Source organism: Homalodisca vitripennis, chromosome 5, assembly GCF_021130785.1.
Source record: "Homalodisca vitripennis isolate AUS2020 chromosome 5, UT_GWSS_2.1, whole genome shotgun sequence".
Classification (NCBI taxonomy): Eukaryota; Metazoa; Arthropoda; class Insecta; order Hemiptera; family Cicadellidae; genus Homalodisca; species Homalodisca vitripennis.
Genome location: NC_060211.1, coordinates 20,697,516 through 20,718,879, shown reverse-complemented (window position 1 = coordinate 20,718,879; position 21,364 = coordinate 20,697,516). Strand labels below are relative to the sequence as shown.

Genomic DNA, 21,364 nt, shown 5'->3' with positions numbered 1-21,364 from the left:
TCTATCTATTGTCATGTGCTACAGTACTAAGTCAACAGTAGTAATAAAAAGTTTAATAGTCAAAATACAGGATTTGAACCTGCACTATCTATAATTAGACTCAAAGGCCAACAGACCAATTCGTCACCAACTCTGCCATTCAGCCAAGAATGTAGCCAGGAAATAATTTTGGGGGTCAAGACAACTTATATTTTACCAAGTGGATAGAAAGTAAGTTCAGTCAACCGCTCATTCCCCATTTTGTTCCTTAAAAAGTTCTTGATCGGTTTAAATGTTCAAATGATCTTGTTTCAATGATCTGTCTGCAGTAAATGTCAGTAATACTGAATTATTTAAATAATAATTGTTTGATAAAAGTTCATTGAAACAAATATCTGAATGGTATATATTTTAATTAACATTTACCTTTGTATTAAATTTAAATTATGATTGTTAAAGAAATATGCCCAATCATGACTTTGTCAATATGCAATAGTGCATATTGTGCATATTGAGAAAATATTCATTTATTTCATCATATATATTTTATATTTGAAAAATGGGTTCATTGCAAGGCCAATGGCTGAAAATGCAACCATTTTGATACCACAGCAAAGTTTACCAACAAACTTTATCAAATAAAAGTAATTAAAATAGTCTTATGTAGGAATTTACTCTATTCCAGTAGGGTGTTAAAAAAATTTAAATCTTAAATAAACAATTATAAACAGAATATTGATATATTAGTGTATTTAATAGAATCATTGTATTATTGTAGAACTTTATTGCAAATGTGCCAAATGTATATGAACTAACCTCGCTCTCCTTGCTCCGAGACAATTGAGGGGGTGGAATGGAAGTGTTGAGTCCCACCATGGGGTAGGAAGGGGTTGGGCACTTGCGTCCTCCCTGCCACACAAAGTTCACACTTAGTTCACTAGAATTGATTATGGTTTCTCTAGAACATATTGTTTGGCTTTATTTTCAACATGGATTTCAATTTATAACAAAAAAGCAATGATTTTAAACAATAATTGTTTACATTATCATTTCACTAGTAATTCTTTTATTTTTTTATTTTGAAATAATTTTATTATTTTTAATAATTGCCTTGAATGTTAAGTATATCTTTTAACAAATTTATACTTTTAATCAACGATATTGTCCATGAAATTTTTATACACCAAGGAAGTAATAGAAATTTGCTCTAATTTCATCCATTCTGATACATAACATTGTATAAGGTGTAATGTGTCACCTGATTGGTACTTGGGGTCCAGTTGTCCAGGGGTGATGGAGGTCTGGAGCGTTTCAGTCCTCTATCGATTTCTTCTCCGGTGTTTACCAGAGAATCAAAAGAATGACGCCCATTGGTGGTTCCACCTGTAAGTAGATTCAAACATCATACTTTTACCATTTTTAGACAAAAATGTGTCACTCAATAGTGTTTTCAGTGACGAGTAATTTTTAAAATATTGCTCTCAATGAAGAGTAAACCCTTCACATTAGTCCGTAGTATTGGAAAGTTAACTGGAGTTAGCTTAACTCTACTTACTTTCCAATACTACGAACTAGTGTGAAGGGTTTACTCTCCATTGAGAGCAATATTTTAAAATGATACAATTGTAATTTTAGTTCTTAGGCTTACACAACCAGTGTATCACCTTCCAGTTCACACTGCACAAAAACATTGCTTACTCAGATAACTTCATAAAATATTTTGGCTTACACTGTGGATAGCCATTTTCAATCAAGTCAACAAATGTTAAACCCATAATAAGCAGTCATCTGTATTGACAAGTTGAAGTGCAGAGCTTTATCTTGATTGACTAAAAATTCGTGATTAACTGAAACTTAACCAAACACCGACTAGTTATGATCAATATGACTTCCGTATCACTGTGTGCCAGCTTTTATAAAATGTCATGCATGCTATCTTTATTAAGTTATTTACGTTCTACTGAAAGTTTCTCGTATTACCCTTGGATAATAGAAGGGAATTTTCACAATTACTCGGTTTTTTTTTAGCTCCTTTTTACATTCCACGTAGTGCAGCATCTGAAATCTAATACTGTCACAAACTTGATTCATTGACCCCCCCCCCCCCCACCAATATTTTCCTGGCTACGGCCTTCCTTGTGAACTTCTTCATCACCAACTTTTTTAATCTCTTAAGACTGATTTGGACTCCACATACTAGGTTGCAAGTCTATTATAGTGTCCGATTTCAGACACTGCACTAAGTGGAAGGTGAAATGGAGCTAAACTCAACATTCACATAGAATCAACCCCTTCCACCATAGTTACATTATGTGTAAAATACTCTGCTGCTCCGCTGTGTTTTGGAATAATGTCTAAAACATTGTAGTGCACTCAATTGTGTACCTGATGATACAATGAGAATACCTCTTCACCTATTACACTGGATGGCTACTAGGTAGACTAGACAGACCTCTTTGATAGTCTAGGTCTGTCTGTTGCCAAATGATTCAAAGAGTTCCTTTTGACAAGGACGTAACCAGCGAGGGGGCCCAAGGGGTCCGGACTCCCCTCCAAATTTTTAATTTTTTCAATTACTTTTTTAGTGAAAGATTATTATTATTTAAATAATTCAGTATTACTGACTGCTGAAAGATCATTCTTAACAAAGAAACGGGTCAAGAACTTTTGAAAGAACAAAATGGGGCCTTACTCTCTACTCACTACGGGAAATATCAGTTGTCTGGACCACCCACCCCCCACCAATATTTTCCTGACTACTTTCTTACCTTTGAACATCTTGGTCACCAACTTTTTTAATCTCTTAAGACTGATTGGACTCCACATACTAGGTTGCAAGTCTATTACAGTGTCAGATTTCGGACACTGCACTAAGCAGAAAATGAGCTGGAGCTAAACTCAACATTCACATTGAATCAACCCCTCCCACCTTAGCTACGTTATGGGTACTTTTGGTATCTAAAATTTTATTGCTTGATTGTTCTTGAAAATTTACCATGGCAGATTTTTTCTGTATATTGATGTGTCTAATGTGTTCACTCACTCGTGTGGATAACAAATTTTGTGTTCCCATTGTAGATTGAGCCACAGCTACATGGAATTTTGTAGACTCCTGGCGTATACTGTAGATTTTGTCCTTCACTGCTCCCAACCAGTCTTCAACTTTGGCCTGGCTTAAATATAATATAAGGAAGATAGGCTAGTTTTTAATGTTCTTCATTTTGACATTGATCTAAACGTACCAGATTTTGACATGTAAATTTCAGTTGTTTTTTTTTTTAAATTATTTATGTGTTTAGCATTGTACCTATTCTTATGTAATGTCTCCTTTTCTTTATTCCAACTATCTTGATCTGAAATGTAGATCGCCCTCTGTATTCTCTCACCTCTGTACTTGATTCTTAGAAGCAAATAATAGAATGATAATTTATTCATAGTTTTTGGGAATTAGTATTACTGTATATCAATACAAACACAAACGGCAATAATCTAGAAAAAAATATTTATTACATTACACAAGAAGATTTAACACCTTCACAGTAGCTCTATTCTGAGCAATCTTACTTGGCCTCTGTACTATAAGGTGTTAGTTGCTGTGTTAAACTTTGTTATATTTTTGTTATTTAAGTGATAAGTAAATGGAATTACATACTGTTGTTTAATATAAGTACTGTATGTTTGTTCGTGTTTTGAGATTAAATTGTAGAGAGGACTTTATGATCCTAACTTTGCTTCTCATTAGTAATTTTTTTAATTTCATTCAATTTTACACGACTACGGTATATATATCGGTAGAAATTATTGTTTCTAGAGGGTTGAAAAGTAAAATAAGCAGAGGTTCAGTTGGTACCTCAAAAAACTGTTGAAAATATTGTTGGATCAAATCTAGTTCAAAATAATAAAATTACAGTGTTAAAAAACAATGTTAGACATTAAGTTAGAACTGGTTAGTTTTTGCCGTATTGCTTAGTTATAAGAACCACAGCTATCCAAATCATAATTTAAAAACATAAATAATACTGTTCTGTACATTTCATTGACACTAGAACCAGGACTGTACTAAACTTTGGAGGGCTCCGGAAAGATATTTGGCCGGGTCCTGTCATGTACCGCCACCCGCCTCTGTACAAGCGTGGTGGGGCTGGTCCAGACCCCGGTAAAATTGTCGGAAAAAACCAGTCTGAGTTCAGGCGTGAATTCCTATACATGTACTAGTTTTTTCATTATATTTGAGGATATACATTAGAAAGTAGTAAATTGTAACTGAGATTGTTAACTAGTCGTAGCTTACCATTACTGATTGAGGATTCTTTTTGCTGGTTAGGTTCATTTCGCCTGCCCAGAATTGGACGTCCAGATGAGCACTGAAAGAGATATATTGTATCAGTTTAGTAAAGAATGTGTTTAGAAAGTTTTTTTTACTTGAATAGTTTGGTTAGGTTGGCAACAGAGTATTTCATACTAGTGGTGTGTGTACTACACATTTTTTTGAAGGGGGCTGAAGGTGCTTTAAAGTGGGTGCTGACACTCTGGGTGCTTTAAAGTGTCTAAAATACCCTCCAAAAACATGGGCTTGGAATCTTTCTCCAGAAATTTATCGAGCTTTAAGACCTCATAAATGTATTTTAGCTTAAAACAAACTACTGGGTGTGGTTTTAGTTTTTGTCTTTCAAAATTTTACGGAGGCTTGAGCTCTCCTAATGTATGCTCATTTTTGGCACTGACAGAACGGTTTATTTTGTTGTACTGGATATACAACATATCTTGTGTCAGTACATTGTGCCACTAGTAGTTATTGTTTGTAATCCACTCTCTCACCACTTCCAAGCTATATTTACAAAGATAAAAGCTAATTTTTTTTAGTAACAGTTTTTTTTAATAGCAGTTTTTTAGTAACAACCCATCTAATTTTGTATGGGTGTTACTTACCTAAGATCAACATAAACCTGTAAATTTATGAGGAATTTCTGTGCTTGTATAAAATATAAAACACATTTATTACAATGCCAATAAAACTCTCAATCAATATTTTAGATTTGTCAGATATAAATAAGAAGGGTTTTTACTACTTATTATCAATGCAAAGGTGATTTAATAGTCCATTCACTGTGTCTCACCTGGGTCTGAACCGCTGGGGTCTGCGGCTGCACATTCCACCCTTGGTTCCAAAGTGTAGTTGGGACAGAGAAAGGGAGATTTTCTTGATTAAAAAATGGAAGAGACTGAGGCTGAGGGCTCATTCCAAAATATCTGTGAATAAAAAAAAATTTAATACTTTAATATTAGTAGATTTTTAAGATGAGTAAAGTTAGCATTTAGGTTGCTCAATTTTTATACTTCAATTTATCTATTTTAACCTACCTATTTATTTGTCTTGTAAGCATTTAATTACATTTAACTACCTATAAGTCTCGTTATCTTGATATAGGATACTTTTGGAGAGCTGATATGAGTATGAGTGTTTTGAGAATGTAATAGTTACTCTATTAGCCATATTGATCCACCTTTAAACTCCTATGGTTGTAGATTCACAATAACACTACAATAACAGGAAGTTGGTAGTGTAGATGTAGTGTTGATAGATTAAGTGTTTAGTGACTGAATCCTCTATTTTTTATTTACAAAAATTAACTTTACAGGTTAAAACATCTTGTGACCCAAAGTGCTTAAATAGTTTTCACATTCTATAGGCCTTAACTGAACTTTTTAACCTAGCAACATTTTCTTTGGTTTGTTTGTAAAAGTAACATTAATGTTATGTATGTTTAGCTTATCAACTGTGTTTACTTAGCGGCACATCTGTCAAATTCTGTAGATTATTAATTTCATACAATTTTAAAGTGATTCATCATTCTAGTGGAAACTGTTAATTTCATTCTTAACTACTGCCAAGTTGCTTTTTATTTATTATTAAAGCTGCAAATAAAATTGTCATTTTCCATTTTTAGCCACGCTGGTATAATATTGTTACAAATATATCTGAAATTTAATTTTCAATATTATAAAAATTAGTTATTTTATTTTAGCTAATTTGTGTAATTTTCTTTTACTTGAACCTGAAACTTTTATACATTTAGTTATTCAATTTAGTTTGTGAGATTTCTTTGACTTTGTACTTTTTAATATAAATTCATACATTTGTGTTGACTGTTAATGACTTAATGAACAATTTGAGTTGGGAAATGGAAATTAGGTCCATAAAGGTGCCATAACACAGCTTCTCATACTGAGTGAGTTGGTGAGGTTTTAAGACTGGCATATTTACCCCAAGAAAGGCAGTGTGGCAGATGGAGTTGGAGGAGTCCAAGACATGTTGGCAGAAATGTTTCGCTGCCCTCCCAACATTGGAAGCATGCTGAACAGATAATGCTGTTCAATTTGATATCGAACTTTCCTGAAATATAACATTTCATTATGTATTTTTTCATTATGTATTCATTGTGTAATCACAAAAAAATACATAATGGATTAGGGTACAAAAGTGCCAATCATAAAAATGCCAAAATTATAAAATGCCAAATGTAATTAATGCCAAAATGATCATAAAAATGTTACCATAGAAACCTCAAACAAATATTTGTTGTATACAAATTTCGATCTGGTTTTACATACAATTGTTTTTATTATGGCACAACTTATAATTAAAGGAAAAACTTCATTAAATGTTTCGCTGCCCTCCTAACATTGGAAGCATGCTGAACAGATAATGCTGTTCAATTTGATATTGAACTTTCCTGGAATATAACATTTCATTATGTATTTTTCCATTATGTATTTTTTTATTATGTATTCATTGTGTAGTCAAAAAAATACATAATGGATTAAGGTACAAAAGTGCTAATCATAAAAATGCCAAATCTAATCAATGCCAAAACTAATAATTGCCAAAATGATCGAAAAAAAAAAATGTTACCATAGAAACTTCAAATAAATATTTGTTGTATACAAATTTCGATCTGGTTTTATATAAAATATTTTGTATTATGGTGCAACTTATAATTAAAGGAAAAACTTATATTTGTGTTACGATGGGTATATTTATATCAAACAATCATCATCGGCTGCAAGCAAATACTGGAGATGCAAATTCCATAGAGAATGCTCTGCTCGCCTAACCTCCACTCTCGATGATAGAAGAAACATTGCTCCGAAAGCAGTTCTAGCTCAACTTCCCGAAAGAGAAAACATTCAGAAACAAATTCAGCAAGAGCGCTTAAAAGATCTACCTTCAAATCCAACCTCAATCGAAGACTTAGATGAAATTCCAGGTATCGAATAACTAAAAATGGAGAAAATTTTTGCTGTATGATTCGTACGAAGATGATAATTACACTCTTGGTGGTCAGATTATAATGTTTTCATCAACTCAAAATTTAAGAGAACTTTTCCAATTAGAGACATGGTATACCGACGGCACCTTCAGTGTTATTGGCATATTTTGTTATTGGCATTTTTATTAAGTGGCATTTAAGGCTTGTGGCACTTGCTGTCTTAGGTACTTTTAGTTGGGCACTTCCGTTCTGGCACTTTTGAATTGGCACTTTGTAGTATAACGGTATTTTGTATGTACCACATGGATGCCAAACATTTATAACTCTTAGGAAGCAGTGACATATTTTTTATAGAAACCGTCTTACAATCAAATCAAATTATCCTACAATACCTAAATAAATAAATAGTGCAAAAATAAGTAACAAACTCTTTTCCATACATACTAACCATTTTAATTCTATGTTACAACACTATTTTCAGACAGTTTTGCATAGCAAAGATACACTGAGGGCAGGGTTTTTTTTAACCAAACATGATTTTAATTACATATTTATACAAAATATGCAGTGAAGGTAGTTTCACTGCAAGAGACAATGGAAGGAAGAAGAATACAGTGGATGGGGCATGTGAAGAGGATGGGAGATAATAGAATGCCTAGAATAGCACTGGAGAAGGAGGAAGGAGGAAGAAGAGGAAGACCGAGAGGAAGATGGGAGGACCAAGTGTGGAGAGACATAGAGAGAAGGGGACTACAGAAAATACAGGTGGAGGAAGAGGAGACCTGGAATGATAGACAAAAGTGGAGGAGGCTGTGTACGACGACCCGTGATAACGGAAACGTCAGATGATAATAATGATGATGATGATGATTTATACAAAACTAAAATTTAATTTAAGAATTTTATGAAGACATTGTGTATACCAATTGTATTATGGTATTAGGAACTGTAGATGCTGAAAACTGAAACTAACTCATTACAAAGTTCATCAGTTATTCAATATGTTATGTTGAAGCTTGCAGTTTATGAAACACACTCAACACACTGCTTCCTTTGAATAAATAGTCAAATAATAATCTAAACCGTGAAAGAATTCTATAATTTGATTCAAACCATGAAAGTTGCAGTTTACTATCACATTGTATAAAAGGAAATGTATTGTTCTCTAAAAAAATGTTATTGAAGTGTGTGTGGTGCATCTAATTATATCTACAGATCTAATAAGATATACAGGGTGTAAATTAAGCCCTGATACGCCTGGATATATTCCAAATGGATTGAGATACCAATGTTTAATCTTAACCTTACTTATTAAAATACTTTTTTTGAGGATAAAACACCTCTAAGATGTTTCTAGCAAAGGTTATGGGCAAATAACCCCTTACATATTACGGTGTAAATTAAGTCCTGACACGCCTGGATATATTCCAAATGGATTGAGATATAGATGTACAACCTTCACCATGCTTATTAAAAAACGTTTTCAATTTGAAATTAGGGACTGCAATTTGAAAATTTAAAGTTACCCCTTTCTACCACCCTTTGAAAAGGGGAGGAGAATTTTTTTTATCCTCCAAAAAAGTATTTGAATAAGTATGGTGAAGATTGTACATCGATATCTCAAGCCGTTTGGAATATATCCAGGCGTATCAGGACTTAATTAATATAAATATATTTATAAGTTGACTGCTAAAATTACCAGATCAATGTTTTAATGTTAAAGATTGTTTTCTCAAATGTCATCACTATCACTTGAATTTTTTTAAAGGCTGAAAAATTTGTGATATTGATGATTTTACAAGTCCATTCGAAGTTTGAAAAATAACATACCACACCTCCTTAAAAATTATCACTCATCAGTTCCAAAAGATTATTTATTTTTTAGTAAAAATGCAATTGAACTATTATATAGAGACTACATGGTCTGCTTTTAATGGAATTCAGTATTCAAATCTAATTATGAATTTCTGCACACTTCCTGTGTACTTTATATTGCATTATTCAGTACAATCCTTACTTAAAACATTGACTGCGACAGTTGCCCTAGTGCAATCACTCAGGATAGAGCCGCACAGTGGAGGTGTTAAAATTTAAATTTTTACATACAAATAAACCGACCACATGGACCATAGTGGTCAAAACAGTACACAAGCCAACTAATCTCTTGGTAACATGACAATGTAAATAATGTTTGTTTATAAAAAAACAAATTAATCCCATATTTTGATACTTTTATTTTAGAGAGTAAGTTGCCTTGTATTGCATTTTAACACTTATATTTATTTTATTTAAATTAATCATGGTTTAAATGCTGTTATAATTGTTCCCAAAAAAATCATTAAATTACAATAAAAACTTAATTTTAACTTGGATTTGTATGTGTTAATTAATTGTATGTGTTAATTGTGTATGTGTTATTATAATCAACAATCTTAAAAAAGGCATAATCTACTGTAATCCTAAGCCTTCAATTCTTAACTGTTCAATCAAAAAGGAAAATGGTTGCTATTAAACATTTATTAACCACTGTTAAATTTGAGTCTGGACTTCTTAATTCAACACCTTTTTAAGTACAATCTTCTAGAAGCGATTTCAAGTCAAACTTAATTGAAATTTGACTATGCATAAGTTTTTTTTTTTTTTACATTGCATTGAAGAATTGCTAACATAATTACAATCTTGATACAGTTCCGCCACGCTATGGCTGAATGTAATAACTTCAGCCAATAGATGGTAAACCGAAACAGTTTCACACAATTAGACATATGACAAAATGTCATACTACTTTATAGAAGGAATCTGTTGAATAATGGACTCAAAAAACTTAATTAGAATATTAACCCTTGATTTAATAGCAGTAAAAAATGTACTGACAATAACTGTTTTGTTATTTGTGCACAGCTTAATGTCAGTAAAATTCTTTGTTTAAAGTTTGTTATTGACAATAGATAATTTGAAACTATAACAGGATTTCTGACATTTACCATCTTTATTATTACAACAAGTGTAACACTATGTTTTGAGGATTGAAATCTACCCTCTTCTTTGAATGTATAAAACCCTAATGTATAAAAAAATGCACACAAAAAATATAGAACTAAAGAATGTTAGAATGTACAGTCTATAGAATGTAATTAATGAGGCAAAGTATGTATTTATTATGTAATGTTTGTCTTGTTCCAAACATTACAGAAAAGATTTGTTAGTTTTTATGTTTATTATATTTTATTAATGTATGGTATTATATTACAAATGACAAAAATCTTTATAAAATTAAAAATAAAAAACTAAACAATACATGTTAAATTGGCTTTTTCTACTAAAAAATAAAAATCTACATTTTCAAAAATTGTATTTTGAGCAAATAACATAATGTTATTTCACAATTTAAAAAACATATTTTTACACCCATTATTTTTGTTAACTGTTTATCAAATTAAACTATGAAACATCATGATTTATCTGATATACAATACTTAGTAACACATTTCCAACATCAAAAGATTAATTTAACAAATTTGTAAAAAATACTTGAAATCGCTTGCTCCTGCGGAAACACTTAAACAACTGACTTCACTGATTTGCCAGACCACTGAATGTTGACAGTGAGCTTTAAATTATACTTTAGAAATGGATTAGGTATTATATTAAAAACAATTTGTTTCTTAGAGGGGGTATAGCTTACAGTTTACTAGGTTACTTATATAATACTAAGTATATCTAATCATTTAATTGTATATTCTACCTAGCCATACACAATTTCTCTAGATATATTTCTATCCCAGAGGATACACCATGTGTTTCCAATATCCTACTCCCCCCTCTCATGCCAAGTTTACTCATTTTCTTCATTTTAAGTGGCTTTTTGATAAAGCTGTGAAAATTGTTGTAATTTAAGTGATTTTACTCATCTCACAAACTCATTTGCTTTAGGAAATACTACTTTAGGTCATAATTAGACTTTAGCCTTCAAATTAGGTTAACCTCAGATCAAACATTCCTTCAAATTAGCTCCATTTTCCTACAATATATTTTCTATTTTTGATCGTATTTAAAATAAGGAAACTGATATTTCCCTTCTAAGATATAACATTTTGGAACAAGAAAACGTTTTAGTTAACCAGCATGTTGTGTAACCCACCACAAAGGCTTCTGAAACTTTACATTAAAAACTTACCAATTCCCAGGAGAAAGTGGTTAGACCACTCATTCACGTTAGTAATTTAGAGATGTTTTAAAAACATTCATTAATCTAAATTAAAACTAAAATTTGTTTTAAAGAACGCATACGTAACGTTTGCAGTCACACTGGAAAACGTTTCATTTTCGTCATGTCAAATCATGCTTGCTAGAGTTCTTGTTGGAACAACATGTCAGCACGCTATCATTATCACAATTTCCTCTGGCATAACCACTCTGAGTTATCAATAACCTAACACCTGTTCCGGCAATAACAAATATTTATTTGCAACATTTGAACAAAACTTATACGCACAGTAGTTATATATTTGACGATAAAATATGAAATTCACAATAGTTTATAATAAACCCTATCGTAAATAAAAAAGACAATTTAGGAGTTATTAAGCACTTGAGCAGACGTCAAAATTGTAATACCGGTAGCATAATGTTTTTGCGCTATTTTCTTTTTCAAAGTATTATAATTACAACGTATACATTTAACACACAACTTTAAAACTAGGTACCGGTAACGTATAAGTGAACCGACTGATAAATAATGAAATCAAATACATATACAAGTATGGTATTATTATTTTTGGTTTCGACTAGAATATTACAGTATATTATTATTCAGTTCTAGTCTATACATTTCAGTTGCAGTCAAAGCTCTTTCGAATATATGACTATACAAACTACTATACACTTTTTTACTCTATGCTACTGGTGAGTACCAATGAGGGGATACAAATTATCAGGAGGAATATATTTATTGTTAGAAGTGCGTAGATGGTTTAGTTTGATCGTGCAGTGACAGGCATCGATATAATTTATACCACCATTGATACATATGTATTAAAGTTGATTAAAATGGGTTCTAGTCTTTCCCTCTAATACTGTACTTCGTCACAATTTATAGCTAGTACGAAGTATTATTATTATTATTGAAATAAAAACAGTTATTATTTTTAAAAAAAAGTGAAAGCAAAAGAAACAAACAAAGGCAATTTCGATGTATAATATTAATAGGATTAGGAATAGGAGAATCGTTGTTTCCTTCGTTTTGCGCTAGATAGCGCATCCCACGTTTCAAGTTGCAACAGATTTCATCATTGGATTGAAATATTTGTTTTAATACGTAATTGTGTTACTTTTCCATCATATTGTATGTAAGTTGTAACTCTTTTTAAATACTAACAGGTTGCTTCACCTTTTTATATTATTATAATTGTATAATGTATAATAATTGTATAATAAAACAATCATTATTCAAAAATAAAAATATACCCCGGGACTTCTGTGATTTGTAAAATTTCAACACCGAGATGCAAATAGATAATTATTAATGCCGATACAGCACTGTTAAAAGTGAATTACTTAAATTAAATTTGGAGGATTTTTCACTCTAAATAAACGAAGATCAACACATTCAAGCAGCATTGTACAACCCAAGAAATAAGTTTTGGATTCTAAACAACCGTGTGGACAAAATAGATTTTCCTATCAGAACATAATATTACGCTGCAATAAATGACAATGTAACGTTGAAATGGATGACAACACTGCTCTTGATACTCATTCTAAGCTAACAATAATTATTTTAAGCTATATTTCTCCACGATGTGAACCACCATAATCAGGAAATATACAAGGATATTTAAAAGGTAAAATGTCTGTAAAGGATGTCTTATGTTACCAAGCGAAGTTAGGGCTAAAGCAGTCTTCTCTGACTTGGGGACGAACAGCTTAAAGGTGACTTCCGAACCACTACCAATGATGAGGAAGATGGGTAACTTGCAAGAACAGTTCCGCTCAGCGGTCACCCATCCAAACAGCAGTCACGCTCTTCGTTGGTTAACTCAGTTACCTATCGATTACCAACGTACCCGCTACACTGCGCCATTGGCCAATATAACAACAATAATATTATTATTATTATTTTAATAAAACAATAAGGCTTGTTTTTGTCTGAAATAAACGGTAGGGCTCTTGAAGTAAATCTTCAAAGTATAGATGGCTTTAAATGTTTTTTTTTTATGATGAATCGAATGTTAAATATCACATTTTCCAAACGAGACAAAAAATAAGAAACTTTATGTAGTATGCTTTGAAATAATGCGGAAATCACGAAACGTCCTTCGCTCCCTATCTGATGAAGAAATTCAACTAGAATTAGTATTTAAAAATAAAATATCCATTTTGCTGTACTTACGCTTGTATTTCCTTAGAAAATAACGAGTAAGCTAGTGAAATGTACACACTGACCAGATTGTGCTACGCTGTTAAGTGTTGAACCGAAAAGAAAATCTCGATATATACCATAATGTATATACCCGATGCCAGCGCTTTGGGCACACAATAAACTTTTTGCAAACAAACCCGAGGTATATCAAATGCGCAGGACATCATCATTACTTGGAGTTTTCCTATAAAAAGAACGACATTCCTACATGTGTTAGTTGCGGCGAAACCCATATTGCCAGAGGCTACAAATCTTATAAAGTCATCAAGGAAAAACAGATAACAAAACCCTCCCTCGTAAGAAACTCTGCCAAAGGTCCTGCTCGTGCAAACGCCAATAGGGAACCAAAGTGCGACGGGGATATCACTCAATGTTCCAGAACACCCCAATCGTCCTCACAGTTTCCAGCACTTCAAGGTTTTAAGCTCAATCGGCAACACAAAACATATCTCCGTCAAGAACTGCCGACGAACCTGCAACACTCAAAAATGGTAAAAATGACCTTATACTCCTTTCTTACATTGAAGAACTTGTACTTAATATAGTCAAACACATATCCCTACAATAAAGTGTTAAGTAGCGTCATGACGTCATTGGTCAAAAAATAGTTCAACCTAACTTCGTTATTCAAAATGTAACAAACCTTCAATGAAATTTGAAAGATTTTAAACTAAAGAAAAATGTTCCTGCCATCTTTCATGACCCGTCATAATTAGATATTGCTTGTGCAACTGAAACTCATTTCATAGAAAACAAAAATTTTAAAATTCCCGGTTCCTTTCTATACAAAGAAAACAGAAAACGCTCCTCGTGCATTTATGAGAGTTGCGATCTTTGTTAAAAACAAAATTAGCTAGTCATTAATTATTTTGAGGCTGAATAGAACTGCTCGGAACGTTATTAACAATTTAACAAAGGTAAAATCATCATCAATACCTCCTACAAAGAAGATTAAGATCAGAGATATTAAGAGACCCACTCTTAGTAGAAAATACCTTCAATAAATTTAATATGTTTCTTCCGTGACAACAGGTGATCTTTCATTCAGCAGGGTCAATGTAACCAATGCAAGGAATCTAATATCGTCTATGTCCTTGAGTATGTATATAATATATAGTATTGACAGTGCTGTTAATTACTTTACATAATGTTTAATAAGGTCAACAAAATGTGCAATTATTCACTGTATTTTATTAGAGCATTGCTAGATGTCTCTCACTAAGCATTTGACAAAGACTGTCATTGTAGTTTACTTTATAAAGTATACCAATTTGAGGTTCCTTTGTACCTAAGTTCTTGTATAATCTTTTTTGCTGATCGCACCCTTTCCGTCCAACTTCAGTGTACGCTTTTAACAGTTTGCCCTGTAAGAGCAGAAGTTCCTCACGGCTTGAATATTGGAACCTATGTTTTTTTAAAAAAAAAAATATTTTCCTGTCTAATATATCAGATCTTTCCCAAACTACTCTTGCTCTCTATGCTTATGCTATAGATATCATAGCTCAACGCTATGACAAATGAAGCATCAACGTTATTACAAAACTTTTATTACAACTTTGACAAATCGGTTTAAGAGTTGAAGATTAGTTCTAAATCCAACAAAAAGTGAGACTAAGGTATTTTATTTGAGAAAATACTGTATACCAACATAAATCGTAATAGAAAACGCCTTAATTTTATGAAATGCTAATGATCAAGGCATCAAGTACTTAGGTGTGTGATAAGAAATTTACTTGGAACTTATACACGAATATAAAATTACCACAAGCTTATGCATGTTTATCTATTATATTTCCGTTAATTAACAGGAATTCTACTTTGAAGCCGTCATGCAACCTATTGCTTTATAAAAGTTTACTAAGACCCCTAACAATCTATGCCTGTCTTGTATTCTTCTAGTAGAATGAAAAATATTTAAACAAATTCAAAATAAAGTATTGAGAATTGTAGTTGTTCGTGGTTCATTCGAAATGCTACCCTCCGCGAATAATTAAAACTTGATTTAACTGGTGGGTTTATTGAGAGAACGTTCTGGAAATTATAGGTTAATTTACACCGTGTTCCCGGAGCAGTTACATTCCATATCGGAAAGCCAACTTTAAGAAGGCTTCTGAAACCAAGACTTCCTCAAGATGTGGAAGACTCATTGGAGGACATTCCTTAAGACAAATAATTGTTATTTAAATCTTCAATAAAAGTATGATGTTTAAATCTTATACTCAAGTTACAGGGTGTCTTCGAATGAAGCGACCCCAATAATGGTCTTTCATATATGTTAATTTACTTCATATCTGTTTGTTTTGTGTATAATGTAATAATATTGATCCAGAAATAAAGATGTTAAAAAGTTTGTATTACTGGATGCTATATCTTCTCATATACTGATGCATAATCAGAGTTTTTCTTTTACTTATTTTAGTTTCTCATTTTGTTATCAGTCAAATTCAAAAAATAGGTTATTCAATGAATCTTACAAAACATTCAATGTATTTGAATAAATATAATATATATAAGAAAATCCCGTGTTAAATTAGCATCGCAGAAAGACTAAAATACAGCAAAAGAAACATAGAGTATTGTGCTTTGTCAGTTATTAAATATTGATTTAGTTTAAATTTATTTTAATTTTGCTCCCTCTTTATTCCATGTGGTAACTGCGTGAGACATGAGTTACACGTACAATTACTTTTAGTATTGTAAAACTCTAAAGTATGTCTACCCAAATAATGTATTTACTTCCGAGTACTGAAGCAATGGTTTGTTTCAAATGGAACTTCATTATGATCTTTTTTAATGTACTTTATTGTTTCCAGGACAAATTTGATGATTTTAGCCTTGCGATTAATTTTGTGTGATGCAATATCAAATATGATTAGATTAGTAACAAATTTAAGTTGTAGTGGATGAAGGAGATCCATCACATCCTTCCTTTTCGCGGGAGTTACTAGATCAAATGAAAGTTAAATTATATGTTCCATCTAGATAATCGCAAGAGATGCAGCACGCTTCTCTTTTTGCATGACTTATGTCCAGAAAACCAAAGGGCAAGTCATCATTCAATGTCTCCTAGTAAAGTATCTGGAAAGGCCGATTTAAATTAAAACTTAACAGTTATGTCTTTAACCACGAAATGCTTTTGCTCTATAATTTATATCTCACCTTAATTTGCATTTTAAACTGAACTTACAAACTGAATTTGATATTGGTCCACAATTTTCACTCTACAGTTTTTATTCTTGCTTAAGTTATAGTCTCATACCAGTATTGATTAATATCCGTAGTCTCTCCTTTAAAAACTGTTTAGTTACACCAAAGCCTACATCATTGGGCAAAACCGAATTTCATGTTAAAAAATGTAATGTAGTCAGTATTGTGAAAAAAGTCTGTATGTAGGTTACGGATTCGATGATGAAAAAAAAATCAATTTCTTGAGATCCTGTCACTTTATTCCACTATTAAATGTAAACAGCGAACATCTTTATAATATTAAGTGTCTGATATAAAATTAATCGTATACTGGAAAGGAAAGATATGAGTTTTAGCAATTTTCAATCGAGCTTTGTCCATTTTTGTGTGTGGGTTGCTTTCCACGGTAACTAGAACTAGACGGTAGGGCTCACGCGCATCTGGCTGTGACGTCATCTGCACCAAGCCGGCCGCGATGGTGCAGTTACCTGTCAACGGTAACTAAAACAGCTGACAGTGCAGTTACCTGTCAACGGTAACTAAAACAGCTGACAGCACTAGAGCGTTGTGTCTGTGCAGGGCGGTCGGTCTGCGTGACGTCATCTGCCCGGCGAGCCACTGCGCATCCTCCTCGTGAGCACTACCGTCTTGTTCTAGTTACCGTGGTTGCTTCCTCTCAAATCATTGCCACGTTCTTTTCCTTCCCTATTTTTTAAAGGTAGAAAGCTAATACCATCTAAGATCTGTAATGTTTTTTTTTTTCAAAAGGACTGCTTTCAAACTGTAACATTCCCATCTTTTAATTGAAGATTATACAGCAATATTTTGTACCTCTCACGGCTCAAGTTATCCCTTACTTGTTGGCTTTTTGGTGTACATTACTTATTTGCAGAACCCATAACAATTAATGAAGACATTTGTGCTTGTACGTTGACCAAAGCATAAAAAGGTTTCATATAAATCCTTTCGCCTTGTCTTCACGTACGATGTCATTACTTTAAAATCCTAATATTGATGTTTTAATAGTTCACATTCATACTAGACCATCTATATTTCAAAGTTTTGGCAAACTAACACAAGTGTCAAGTAATGTTAGCTTAAACAGACTGCATATCCACTACACAAACAAAATACGAATAGTTCATGGAAGAACGAAGCATGCAAGTCAAAATTACACCAATTTATTCTGTTCAGAATAAAATCGGCTGATCTGTTCAGCTCTTCATTTTTGCATTTTATTCACAGCTCTTTAATTTCAAAATTTATTGAATTTTAACTTAAGCTTCTATTGCATGTACCAGAATGATCATTCAGATAGTGTTTCAACAAATTCTGTGAAATAAAAAAAATAGACACACTACTCTTCCTATCATAGTCTCAGTTAATAGCATATAGTAAAACAGTGGTTAATAGCGCTTAAGGTGACGAGTGAAGAATTAAGATTTAGGTTGCTTACTATAGGTAGACTGTAGGTTACTAAAGGTGGTTGGACAATTGAAGTAAACATTTCTACTGCCTAATGGATAGGCTGATTGTTCCCGTATTTGGATAGCGCAGAGACAAATAAGTATTAATCCGGGAGACTAATTATGTATCAAAACACAAACAAATTTCGTTAATACTTGAAACTGATATTGTTAGTATTTGGTAGTTTCCGTGAAACTTTGGAGTTTGAACGATTTCGGCACTTACAAATTCATAGCGGATTGAATATAATATGAACAAACCGTTTTCTCTAGTGTTTGTGTTTATATAGTACTTATAATTTAAAGCTGGCAGTATAAATTATTAACCAACGGCTGATACGCAACTGCCACTCGCTTCCACTCAGCTGATTGCATGTCTCCGTCAGTTTCTTTTAGTTCTCTTCTTGTCTGTCTATTTCGTTTATCTTTCGCTTTGTTTCTTTTAGAAGGAGAAAGAGGAACAAGGAAAGAAGGGATAGCATAATTAGCGGTAGCGGTAGTCAGTCACGACAAGATAGGTAGAGGGGATTTTTTCACGTACTCACTTTCCCTTTCCTTTCGTTTAGATAATTATTCAAACCGACTTTATAACAATACTTAGTTCAGTGTTCCTCCTCAGTTGTTGCCCGTTCATTGCCGGGTAGCTTTGTGCAGTTTCATCTGTAAAAAGTGGTCAAGTGTTTCATCAAATTAGTGAACTGGACTATTGAGGTACATTCTGTCTTAATATTTAAGTTTTATTTTGAAATTTGTACTTTATAAACGTAGCCTACAACCAGAAATAATGAGTAAAATCAAAGCAGGCCCAGTTGTTGACATTTTAGGAGATGAAATGACTAGAATAATTTGGGATATAATCAAAGAAAAGTTAATTCTCCCTTTCCTTGATATTGAATTACATGTTTACGATCTTGGAATCGAAAATCGTGATAAGACAAATGATCAGGTTACAGTTGACTGTGCTGAAGCCGTCAAAAAGTACAATGTAGGCATTAAATGTGCCACAATTACCCCTGATGAAAAACGAGTAGAGGAGTTTAAGTTGAAACAGATGTGGAAGTCTCCCAATGGAACAATTCGTAATATTTTGGGTGGTACAGTGTTCAGAGAAGCAATTATCTGTAAAAATATCCCAAGATTAGTTACGTGCTGGGAAAAACCCATCATAATTGGAAGGCATGCCCATGCTGATCAGTATAAGGCAACAGATTTTGTTGTCCCTGGTCCAGGTAAACTGACTCTTACTTGGACACCTTCAGCGGGTGGCAAACCACTTGAACACATTGTTCATGAATACAAGGGACCTGGAGTGGCTTTAGGAATGTTCAATACTGATGCCTCTATTATTGACTTTGCTCACTCATCATTCAAGTTTGCTCTAGACAGGGGATATCCTCTGTACCTAAGTACCAAGAACACCATTCTTAAAAAATATGATGGCAGATTTAAGGATATATTCCAAGAGATTTATGATAAAGAGTATAAATCAAAATTTGAAGCTAAAAAACTTTGGTACGAGCACCGTTTGATCGATGACATGGTTGCTTATGCAATGAAATCTGAAGGAGGATTTGTGTGGTCATGTAAGAACTATGATGGTGATGTTCAGTCTGATTCAGTGGCTCAGGGATATGGATCACTCGGTCTGATGACCTCAGTTCTCATATGCCCAGATGGAAAAACCGTGGAAGCAGAAGCGGCTCATGGCACTGTAACGAGGCACTATCGCATGTATCAGCAGGGGAAAGAAACTTCTACAAATCCCATCGCATCTATCTTTGCTTGGACAAGAGGACTAATGCACCGAGCTAAACTTGACAACAACACTGCTCTGAATGATTTTGCGGAAAAACTAGAAGCTGTCTGCATTGAAACTATTGAGTCTGGATTTATGACAAAGGATCTTGCAATATGTATAAAGGGGAATGAATAATGTGAAGCGCTCCGATTATCTTGAAACATTCGAGTTCATGGACAAGCTCGCAGAAAATCTGAAGAAAAAACTTGGTGTATGACTACAGAAGCAAGTGAGCTCTTCTAAACTGTAAATTTGAAGAGATATTTGGTAAGATTTATTACACAATTTAATCTAGGCAATTTTTCTTTGTTACCTTACAGAGGCATAATATATTATGGCACATTAAATATCTTGAGGTTAATATCAGTTATATTTCAGTTGCAACCGATTGAAAAGCACAAAAATAACTTGATTGATTGCCAAGATTTACTTTCTATTATTTTAAACTGGTAGTTATGTGCTAATTTGAATTTACATAATTTTTAATCTTGTACTGTTTTAATTAGAATTTGTTTTGCAATATACTTGTTTTATTATTTATTGAAAACTGATAAATTACTAATTTAGCATGTTGAAAACTGTTAATATATTTAAGAGCTGAAGCCTTTAATTAAAAGACTGATCACTGGTGTGCCAGTTTAAAATACCTATAGTCTGACAGTAAATTATGCATTTCAGTATAGAAACAACTACTTATCAGTTCAACTGATAAATTTTTGTATTTAGTGATTACCAAAAAACGTCATTTTTAAATACCAAAGCTGTTCCATATGTATGGTAATGTTCTTTATTTGAACCATTGTACATTTTATTTAAACCTTGTTTCATATTAATATGTTTATTGTCAATCAGCTTTACCAAAAAGTATTGTCTATCAAATCATATACTGCAATTAAAATTTGTTGTGAAGTAATAAAGTTAACTTTGATTTTGTGATCCCCACATCTGTATTTTTTATCCTCAAATGGTGAAGTTTGAGATATCCGATATAATATAAAATTATTTACAAATTAAATTTATTGTGTTTTAAAACTGTCGGCTACAAATTTATAACAATTTGTACCAATATGTTGGTAATAGTCTAGACTACAGTTTTGGTACCATATACAATCACTGCACTAGTGGTGGCTATTACATATCTTTTCTGAAACCTTTATATTTGCTCCTTAACATTTTTTTCCTAGTGTTGTATACTATTAGAATGATACGAATTAAATTCATATAACCAAACCAATAAAAGATA

General features: G+C 32.6%; 2 protein-coding genes across 3 annotated transcripts in view; one reads left to right on the top strand and one right to left on the bottom strand.

The window, feature by feature from the left end:
- Positions 1-11,655, bottom strand: part of LOC124361823 (meiosis regulator and mRNA stability factor 1-like) — a 40,834-nt gene extending 29,179 nt beyond the window's left edge. The window contains exons 1-6 of one of the 2 annotated variants that reach the window (XM_046815819.1): positions 11,428-11,655; positions 6,245-6,373; positions 5,097-5,229; positions 4,271-4,343; positions 1,238-1,362; positions 796-888 (exon numbers count right to left, since the gene is read on the bottom strand). In XM_046815819.1, coding sequence (XP_046671775.1) covers positions 796-888; positions 1,238-1,362; positions 4,271-4,343; positions 5,097-5,229; positions 6,245-6,333 — 513 coding nt within the window. In that variant the 5' untranslated portion in view covers positions 6,334-6,373; positions 11,428-11,655. The remainder of the gene's footprint in view (positions 1-795; positions 889-1,237; positions 1,363-4,270; positions 4,344-5,096; positions 5,230-6,244; positions 6,374-11,427) is intronic. The other variant, XM_046815818.1, reaches the window with a different exon arrangement.
- A 7,146-nt stretch (positions 11,656-18,801) lies between these two features.
- LOC124361822 (isocitrate dehydrogenase [NADP] cytoplasmic) lies at positions 18,802-21,057 on the top strand. The gene has a single exon (XM_046815817.1). It carries the CDS (start codon positions 19,108-19,110, stop codon positions 20,254-20,256), a length of 1,149 nt encoding a protein of 382 aa, XP_046671773.1. The 5' UTR covers positions 18,802-19,107; the 3' UTR covers positions 20,257-21,057.
- Positions 21,058-21,364: the final 307 nt, after the last annotated feature.

Excerpts from the sequence above, each read along its gene's own strand:
- LOC124361822 (XM_046815817.1), top strand. The coding sequence starts at position 19,108 with ATGAGTAAAATCAAAGCAGGCCCAGTTGTTGACATTTTAGGAGATGAA.